We start from the raw sequence: 10,703 nt of genomic DNA, 5'->3' as shown, positions 1-10,703 counted from the left end.
TTTTACATGAAGCATTATTTATCATCAAAACAACACCTTCAAACATTGTTTCGTAAGTTGTAAACCAATCTCAATTGGAACTCATGTGGAAGGTGGAGCCTGAATCAATGATCCACTCCTCGCTCACTTTAGAATTGTTGACAGAAGTGGCTAGAAGTTAACCATCATTGTAGTCTTCTACAACATCAGCTTCACCAAATTTTTTTGGTTGTTTTCCCTTTTGATTCGCAACCTCCCTTTTGATCTTGTTCTGCAGTTTATAGCACTCAGATTTAATCTGCCTTTTTTTCTTGCAAAAGTTACAAGTTTTACCACTGTTTGAAGACTTCTATCTACCCTTAGATTTACCACAAGGATTCCATTCCTATGTCCTTCCACGATCATCATCAACATTCTGATCTTGTCTCCCATGAATAATGAAACTCTCTCCTTGAGAGCCGAGTTTAACTACAAGATGCTTCATCTTAACATACGAGGTTAAAGAATCATAAACCTCATCAACTGTGATATGTCTATATAAAATCGTGTCTTTAAAGGTTGAATAAGATGGGGGCAATGAACAAAGTATAATCAACCCTAGATCATCCTTATCATACTGAACCTCTATGGCCTCTAAGTTTGAGAGAATTTCTTTAAACACTATTAAGTGTTCGTGCACAAACACACCTTCCTCCAAATGATGAGCATAAAGACATTGCTTCATATGCAGCTTGTTGGTTAGAGTTTTCAACATACATATTTGTTCCAGCGTCTTCCATAATGCAACAGCGGTCTTCTCTTTCGTCACATCCTGCAAAATTTTGTTAGAAAAATGCAGATGTAATTGTGTTAACACCTCTTCTCTTCCTCCATCAATGTCTGCGTCTTTATCTGCCACAATGCGAATCTGGTGTTGCAATCTAATAGCGGAATTTCATACTTCAAAGACGCCATTACCGTGATTGAGATGAACAACCCAGAAGCTCGGATACCAATTTCTGAAAAATAGAACATTCATAGTGACAATGTATCGCAAAGAAAAGATAAAGAAAAATAAAGAACACATAGATTTTTACGTGGAAACCCTTTCGAGAAAAACACCATGGGTAGAGAGGAAGATAATTCACTATGTCAATTCGAATGATTACAAGAGGAGTAGACGATGTCTTTTTATAAGCTTGTAAAACCATATTCTAATATAAGGAGTGTAGTAAGGTTGAAACACCTCATCCTAATCAATAACAAATAGATTAAGTGTAATAAGGTTGAAAAACCTTATTCTAAAATAAAATAAAAGAAGCGTAGTTCTATATGGATTTTACTTTTATTTTATTTTACTATTGTATTTTATTTTAACAAAGATTCGGGTCACTCAATTCTAACATTGTTTTTTTTTTTTTTGTTTTTGAAAATTTCATAGATTTAGAATTCATTCTATTCCAATTCAAAAAATTCATTTGATCTCAACAAATTCAACATTAAACATTCATTCGGTTTGTTTCATCTGGGATTCTACATCACATCTCAATTTGGTGATTTTTGGTAGAGGTAACTTCTGCAGTAGTAAGATACATGAGCAAAGGTTGCAGTGGGCAAGGCATGTTAAAGTGGCTAAGTTATACAACAAATCACAATCCAAAAAGGGCTCGATGCATATTGGATAGACATTGCCATAAGGAGATTGTATCAAGCTTAACTGTGATCATGCAGCTTAGGGTGGTTTTTTGCGCAATCGACTAGGAAACTGGCTATTGGGTTATACTCACTTTTTTAGGATCATGTTCTGTCCTTAAAGCGAAACTATGTAGATTAGACCATGGGTTATCTATGTGTTACAGTTGAGTGTGATAGTGCCATGGTGGTGCACTTGGTCACAACTGAATAAGGTAGTTCGAACAGCATTAGACTTGCAAGGGATATTAAATACTTGTGTGAAATATCATGGGAAGTTTCCTTTTCACATATCTAACGAGAGACAAAATAATTGGTGGATGGAATGGCAATACTTCCTCGCAGCAATGACACTGGCTTGCTTGGAGTATTTTGCTAAGAGACTCCTTGAGGTTGATGCCCAACATTGACAATTCCTTCTTAGTCGTGTACTCTTTTTTTCCTTTGTTAAAAAAATAATAATTATTTTTTGAATAAATAATAATTTAAACTAAGTAAAATCAGTCTAAATTACAAAATAGTTGTCCCATGTCTAATCGAATAAATAGAGCATGCGTAACTGTGATGTCCAATTGAATGAGGAATTGAAAATGGCTTAAAAGAACTGAAATATATATATTTTTTTTGCTGTCATCGCTAAACTTCTTCCTAGATTTGCAACATCTTTTACAATATTCCTTCACTAAACCTTTTCTATTGTTTTCTTTAGCGAGCACCTTTATTGAAAAAGTCAGTTTATTAACTTTGTCCCTTCAAATAACAATAATGCATCAAAATCAAATGATGAAAGAAACTATAAATTTCATGCACAAATCTCAGATTGAATCTCTGCCCCAACCAATTTCCTCCTCTCTTCTTTCCAACACCTCATCGCATCGAACTAAATGCACATTCAAATAACCATCAAATGTAATTCATCTTTATACCATAACTTTAAACCTTGAAATCTAGATGATGATGGTGATGGTGAAGAAATAAACAAGAGGCAAATACTAGCCTAACTAGAATTATGACCATACATCTTTAGTCCTAAAGTATATCATGTTTTTTTCGAACTTTGATTTTTAAAATTTATTTTTGTCCACTTGAGTCCCTAATATTTTCTGACATTGTTAATTTAGCCCCTAACGCTATCAGTCATTGCCGGCTCAATCCTTTGGACTTAAAAAAACCAACTAAAATATCTGACCAATAATATATTGTCATATGGCACATGCTAAAGTCATAATGACATCATCATCTGAAAAAACAAAAAAATCTTTAAAATTACGAAAAATATAAATAAAATTATAAACATATATAAATTTTTAAAATATGTTAGAATTTTTAAGAAATTATAAAAAATTATAAAAATACTATAAAATATATTAGAAATTCTAAAATATTGTAAAAATTTATAAAAATTATCGAATTCATAAAAGATGGTATAAAATTATTGAAGTTGTTAAGAAATAGTTAAAATTATTGTATGATGGAATAAAGTATACCTCCACTAATCACATTTAAAATATTAATTTTTTTTATAAAAATTGTATATAGTTATACAATCAAGTTTTATAAAATTTTATTTTAAAATATTTTAATAAAATTGAATAAATTTTTATATCAATTTTTAATATTTTAAAATACATCAATTTTAGTACTTTATCATTATTAATATTAGCATATTTATTTGACTCAATTTCTTATTTAATGTTTGGAGTAAGATTCCTTCATCACGTACTCTTTTTATTTTCTACCAAAGTTCTTTAGAATGATGTAATACTCGAAAATGGTGGTCAACTTAGGGAGAACGATGGCATATTCAAATATTTGTGAGCATTTGATTTGTAACTATGATCGTAAACATTAAAGATTCAAAAAATATTTGAATTCAAATATTTTGAGGCAACAAATGTGCATGTTAATATCTAGATATCCATTTCACTTTTAATTTTTTTGATTTGCAAATTAATATATTGGTCTACAAATAAATAATTTGTCTTGGGATGGTAAAAATAGTTGGAATAATTAAAAATATTATTTATTAAAATAACATAATTTTTATTATTTAAAGAATTATAAAAATTATTCAAATTTATTATCTAAAAGATCTACTAATTATAAATTCCAACTTATTGAATTACAAAACAATTATCATAGAGGGTATCTTTCTAAGAGACAACACATGTTCTTGCTATTGAAAATGTGATTTGCAAAAATTTTAAAATATTAAATTATATATATTTTTAAAAATAGTAAATTTTAGTAAATTTTAATGTATTTTAATTTTTAATTTATTTTAAATAATTTTATAATTATTGTAATTTTAATTTTATTTTTATTTTTAAAGATTAATTTAAAATTTTTCAGATGATTATGCCACTGTGACATCATTGTATAACTTGTGAGAGTTTATAATTGGCTGGATATTCCAACCATTACTATTTAATGTCCAAAAGATTGTTTTGAGAACATAAAATAAGGTTAGGGACTGAAATGAGTAGAAAAACATAAAGATGAAAATAGGAAAATGATATACTTTAAAAACTAAAATATGCATTAATCATATTTAAGGTTTTATATATTTATATAACTTTTAAAAGTAATAATAAATTATATAAATATTAAAATATTCATGTATTTTTAATCATATTTGTATCGTATTGGTATGGTGTACAAAATTGACAGACCCAAGTGGAAAGATGTTTTGCACTGAAAAGTTTCTTTTTTGTTTTTGTTCATTCAATGAGTATGAAAGCTGAAATAAAAATAATGTGGGATATTTAACAAAAGAAAGAGCTCCACATTCTGTTTACCCTTTCTTGAGATTGAAGACAAGGATGATTGTTTATTGAATATTTTCCAAGAATTTTTTTAAATAATCTAATTTGAGTTAATTATCATCATGGTAACCGAAGTAGACTACCGAACGGGTGTGGGGAGAATAAATGCATTTGGAAGAATATGTTAAGTTCTTCTGTATGCTTTCATTTTTGAATACTAGTTAGTATTATTCCCTACCATTTTAAACTCGTAAATAAAAGAAAGAAATTAAATGGCATCCATAGTTATAGGACCACAATGGAAAATTTGGGACAAATACAAAGATAAAAGAATCCCTATAAAACTTAAAACAGCCCCAAAATTACTGTATCAACAGTTAGAGCAGGAATATATTTTATTCTGATCCCGACAATATAATTAAATTAATGCATCGCATCATCTATACAAAAAATTAAAGTTGACGTGTATTGCCCAAATATGAAAAAAATATATATAAAGAATGGAATAAAGTGGGAATATGATGCAAGAGAATGAAAACAAATCAAGAAAAACTGAAAAAGGGGCCAAAAAAAGCCTTCACTTAGTCACCATCACTCAGACTGAGCTCACCCATCTAATCTAACACCTTCCTAACCTTTTTGAGTATTTAACATCTGAATCACACACTTCACTTTATAAAACAAAAGCAACTGCAAAACAATAACAGCAAACTGTATATTTACACATATCATAAGCAAGTTAAATAACCTCCTCTTTTCTTTTTTTATGTATAACAAGATACATACATCAAATGGTACACAGTTCTATGCCTCTTTTTTTCTTTTTTTATGTTGGGAAAATTTTGTGGGAGATCTCAATGAATCATCACCTTGTGTGGTCACCTACTGCTTACCTTCGGGGATTTCTTTTATGGTCATGTCTACCATTTCGACTGCGCTGAAACCTCCATCATCAGTGGCAATGGTTGATTGGGACTCGAGTCCCGACCCTGCTTGTATTTCCTTGAACTTTGCCATGACTTGAATCATTGTGGGTCGTCTCCATGGTCGGTCATCCAAGCAAGCACAGGCTACATTTAAGTGTTGTAAAAGTTCAATCTCTAGACTCGGTTCCTCTTTCATGAGCTCCAGATCGAAGATGTCACTTATTTTAAGTTTTGCATGTTGTTTCACCCACCCCACAAGGTTGTTATCACCAAAATCAACAGAATCTGTAGGCCTTTTACCTGTTAGCAACTCGAGTAAGACTACACCGTAACTATAAACATCACCTTTCGCCGAACATCTAAAGCTTTGGTAGTATTCAGGTGGAACATAACCAGGAGTACCGGCTAATGTACTAACACTCAAATGCGTATCCATCGCACTCACAAGCCTTGCCATCCCAAAATCTGAAATTCTCGCCTCCAAATTCTCATCAAGCAGGACATTGCTCGATTTCATATCTCTATGAATTATATGCGGAGTGCAATTATGGTGAAGAAATGCCAGACCTCTAGCTGCTCCAATAGCAATCTTGCGCCTAGCCGCCCAGCTCAATTTGATCCCAGATTTCTTTTGATCATGTAAAACATCCTCTAAGCTTCCATACCTCATATACTCATAGACTAGAAGCCTTTCTTCTCCCACCTTACAGTAACCCAAGAGAGGAACAAGGTTATGATGCTTGATCTTCCCGATGGTTTCCATTTCTGCAGTGAATTCACGGTCACCCTGTCCACTAATATGTATTAGTTTCTTGATTGCAACAATACTCTTATCTTTCAGCTGGGCCTTGTATACGTCACCAAAGCCACCAGAACCAATAAGGCTGTCATCATGGAAGCCATTAGTGGCTTCAAGAAGATCAGCAAAGGTGAGCCTCCACAAGGGCTTCTCAAATGTAGCCAGGTTTATGCTTAATGCTTCCCGTGCGCCAGTTAGCTTCCAACTGGTATTTACAGAGCCTGAGTGGGAATTGCTGTCCATATGAACATCAAGAGCATTACCCTTCTTCCTTCTTTTCTTTGTTTCTATAACAGCTACGATCAAACCTAAGATGCAGAAGAGAGAGACCAGCAATCCCATTCCCACACTCTCTGCAAGAGTAGCTTTTCTGTTATGGGGTTCTCGGTGCTCGGCATTTGAACTAGCCGACCGATCTCTTCCACAGGCAGGAAGAGGAACCCCACAAAGACCTGAATTATTTAGGAAATCATTAGCTGGGAATGTAAGCAACTGACCCATTTCAGGAATCATTCCAGAGAGAAGGTTGTTTGACAGATGAATCTCACTGAGCATAGTAATGCCAGTCAAGGATTGTGGGATCGACCCTTCCAATCGGTTGTAGGAAAGATCAAGAATGCCAAGACCCTTCAATTTCCCAATGTCCTGTGGGATGGTTCCGGAGATATTATTGTGGCCTAAGTTTAAGATAAAGAGATACGGCATTGTGCCAATCTCATTGGGAATTGTCCCTGACAGCAGATTGTATGAAAGATCAAGAAAGATCATAGAACCATTGTTGTTGAATGTGGGCTGTGTGAGACCTCCATACACTCTAGTAGTAAAGTTGCAAGGGTTCCTAGCAGAAATTCTGTCCAACTGTTGTTCTCTAATTCCTGCAAATTCTAGTAAATTTCCTGACCCATGGCACTCCTGGCTTCCATCATTCTTGATATACGTAAACCTCTTCCCAGCAATGAAATTGACAGCAATTTTACCAGATTGTTTGAACAGCATAGGAGGGATGGTCCCATTCAAGTTATTAGTATTAAGATCCAACCATATCAAGCTTTTACACTCTCCGAGCTCCAGCGGGATTCGTCCATAGAAGGAGTTATTGCTGAGCTTGAGGATAGCAAGAATGGAAAGCTTGCCAAGCCAAGCAGGAATCTCACCAGTCAACCGGTTGTTGGATAATGAAATCCAATTCGACTTGGTACAGTTGCTTAGGCCAGAAGGTATTGTCCCAGTCAACTCATTGAAGTCGAGAATCAATGTCTCAAGTGTCTGAACGATTCCTAGCTGTTGTGGGATTTCGCCATGGAGCTGATTCATCCAAAGCTTCAAGTCCTTGAGATTGGAGAGAGATCCCAGGCTTGGAGGAATTGTACCCGTGAGGTAATTGAAGCTCAAATGGAGTGAAACAAGCTGAGAACAGTTACTGAGAGTAGGAGGAATAGAGCCAGTTAAGATATTATTTTGCAGATACAGAACTTTCAACCTGTTGGTGGGATTTTCACACAAAGAAGCAGGGATGGATCCTGAAAAGTTATTTGAACTGAGATCCAGGACGGTCAGGTTGGAAAGACTAGACAAAGACTCAGGCAAAGGACCAGAGAAATAATTAAAAGCTAAACCCAACTCCTTCAAGGAACTCATATTCTGGAATATTTCAATGGGGAGTTCACCAGTGAAGTTGTTACTCGATACAGAAAAAGACTCCATAGAAGAGCAAGAACCAAAGCCACTAGGAACCATACCAGAAAGCTTATTTGAAGAAAGATCCAGCTCAACAAGGCCTGAACAACCTTCTGTGAGATACACTGGAATCTCTCCTTCAAACTTATTTAATGCTAAATAAAGGCGCCGTAATTTGGAAGTTGGCAAAGCTGGAATCGGCCCCGAAAACTGATTGTTTGATAGGTTCAAGAACTCTAAGTTCACACACGAAGAAATTGCATGGGAAATATCACCAGAAAACTTGTTGGTAGATACATCAAGATGTTCCAAAGCTAAGCAGTCTCCAAATGAAGGAGTCCCCACTGAGAAATTGTTGGATGAAAAATCCAAAAACTGCAACTTTCCGCAATTCGACACATTTATTTCACCACTAATCTTGTTTCCTTTCAAAGCCAAGAGCTTCAACTCAGAGCAACCACCATAAAGAATCCAAGGAACCACGTTTTCACCAGATAGCTTGTTGAAAGAAAGATCCAGAGCTTCCAAACTTAGCTTCAAACCCCTGGATTCTTTACCCGAAAACTCAAGGCTATTGCTTGATAGATTGAGAACCTTCAAGTTTGTGCAAGAACCCAAGTTGGAAACAGTTGAAAGAGGACCCGACAAGGTGTTTTGAGATAGATCTAAGGTGGTCAACAGGGAGCTACACTTGGACCCAGAAGGGAAAGAAATGTTGCCAGAGATATTGGCCTTCAACAAAGAAAGGGATTCCAGGTTTTGCAGGGATAAAAGGAAAGCAGCAACAATATGAAAATCAATGCTCAATGCTGTGTAGCTGAGATTAATAGAGGAAACTTTGGAATCTTGGCATGTAACACCTTTGAAGCTACAAGGGTCTTGGTTAGCAACCCAGCTTTGAAGAAGAGATGGGTCAAGCAAGCTGGCTTTGAAGTTAAGAAGTGGCTGAGAATCTCTGTTTTTGGAAGAAGCAGAAGCAGCAGCTTCGAGGGAGATAAGAAAGGTGACGGAGAATGTAAGAATGAGGAGAGAAAAGTATGTTGTTGAGGCTAATGAAGGCCTCATATTTGTGGGAAATTTAACTTCTTTCGGACAAGAAAGAAAGAGGGAGAGAGGTGTTTTAGGATATGATGGGTGCCATTAGAGAGAAAGAAGAGAGCTTTGAGATCTGGTTTGAGAGAGAGAGAGAGATGGTGGTATTAATTTGGTTTGGGTTTGGGAAGAAAGAAATAATGGGAGTCAAAAGACAAGAGCAAAGATGGCAAGAAGGATGTATTATCAAAGTGGGGGAATGGAAACAGCTGTTGTTCACATGGCATGTGAGACACTCTCTCTTTCTTCAACAAGTTCAATTCTTGGATAACTAAATTAATATATTTAATCTAACAATTAAGTATGATTAAGTTAATGATTAAAATATTATGTTTGTCTCTCTAGATGGGTGATTAAGTGTATGAGATTAGGGGATGGATGGGTCTCTCCTTATCTTCTACTTATAATAACTTTCCTTTTTCTTTTTGACTTAATATTTAATATAATTCTATACTAAACATAAACTTTTTATTGTAGTTTCTTAGAGTTTCATCCCTACTTTACTAAAACTAAAATTTTAGTTTAATCAAATAACACATTTAAATATTTTTATTAAATCGTTAACTTAAAATTCGGGCAATTCAACCTAAAAATTAATATTCCAATCATTTATATATAACAAATTAATAAAACTAAGCAATTAAATCCGTATGTTTATCAACAATGAATTTAACTTTTCACTTTTTATTAAGTATTAAATATCTTGATTAATTAAAATAAAGAGATTAATTTGGTATAAAAATCATAATTACATTATAATAGAAAATTGGGAATAAAAATCATAATTAGACTATAATGAAGGCAACGTAGGTCATAATATTATCTAATAATTCTAAAACTTATATAAATTTTATTTCACATTATAGAGAAATTTAAAACTCCTATTTAGTTTATTAATAAAATGTCATGTTTTCGTAGAAAAATATCATGATATAATTAGTTGAAAATATATAGCTATATGTTATCAAGTTTTTATGTTTGTTCTAGAAAAATAATTCTAAAAAAAATGTTTTGATTTGGTTAAGTCTTAGGATTCTTGTCATTTTCCTACACTTAGAACACTATTAAAGTGATTGTTTATAAAATTAGCCTGAAAAGGATTATTTATTATTACATAATAAAGAGTTAAACCAATTAAATTTAAAATTGATGAGATTGGTTTCACTATTAATTTAATTTTAAAATTTTAATTAAAATTTATTATTAAATTTATTAGTTTGAAATTTTAAAATTAAAAAACACTTAAAAATATTGTAAAATAAGACAATAAATTTAAATTTAACAAAAATTTAAACAATATTAATAATTAAATTTATATTTTAAATAAAAATATAAATAATGAAATACAGAATTAATTCTCAAATATAAAAATGACATGGGAAGTTGGAAAGTATTTTAACATAAATTCTATTGTAATTTTTGTTTATTATTCACTCGCTATCATTATCTTATTCTAATGTTAAAAAGAAAGAAAGAGAAAACTTGTTAGACTGTTTGTCTCTCTAGCTTTTGAAGCGTACGTGTGATAAAGGATTGATCCATCACTGTCAATTAATTGGAGATTCCCAATCTCTTAATTTAATAGGACTTCTGTTTTTGGTCACGAGGATTAATCAAAAGTCATTTTGGCATTTATGTACCTGTAATTTTAAATTTGACCACTCCTTTTCCTTTCTTAAATCTGGTCATTTATAAATTTATATTATATTATATTACATTTAAATCATTTGATATTTATTTATCTAAAATTTAAAAAATACAATTTATTTAATATAAATAATAAGGGTGAGTGCT

At 32.7% G+C, this 10,703-nt stretch overlaps 1 protein-coding gene across 1 annotated transcript; it reads right to left on the bottom strand.

Annotated features, from left to right (window-relative positions):
- Positions 1-5,087: 5,087 nt before the first annotated feature.
- Positions 5,088-9,172, bottom strand: LOC108486421 (protein BRASSINOSTEROID INSENSITIVE 1-like). The gene has a single exon (XM_017790474.2). It carries the CDS (start codon positions 8,880-8,882, stop codon positions 5,298-5,300), a length of 3,585 nt encoding a protein of 1,194 aa, XP_017645963.1. The 5' UTR covers positions 8,883-9,172; the 3' UTR covers positions 5,088-5,297.
- Positions 9,173-10,703: the final 1,531 nt, after the last annotated feature.

The sequence above is a fragment of the Gossypium arboreum genome, chromosome 11 (genome assembly GCF_025698485.1).
Source record: "Gossypium arboreum isolate Shixiya-1 chromosome 11, ASM2569848v2, whole genome shotgun sequence".
In the NCBI taxonomy this organism is placed as follows: Eukaryota; Viridiplantae; Streptophyta; class Magnoliopsida; order Malvales; family Malvaceae; genus Gossypium; species Gossypium arboreum.
This window is presented reverse-complemented; position numbering and strand designations above follow the sequence as displayed.

Coding starts and splice junctions, on each gene's coding strand:
- LOC108486421 (XM_017790474.2), bottom strand. CDS start 8,882: ATGAGGCCTTCATTAGCCTCAACAACATACTTTTCTCTCCTCATTCTT.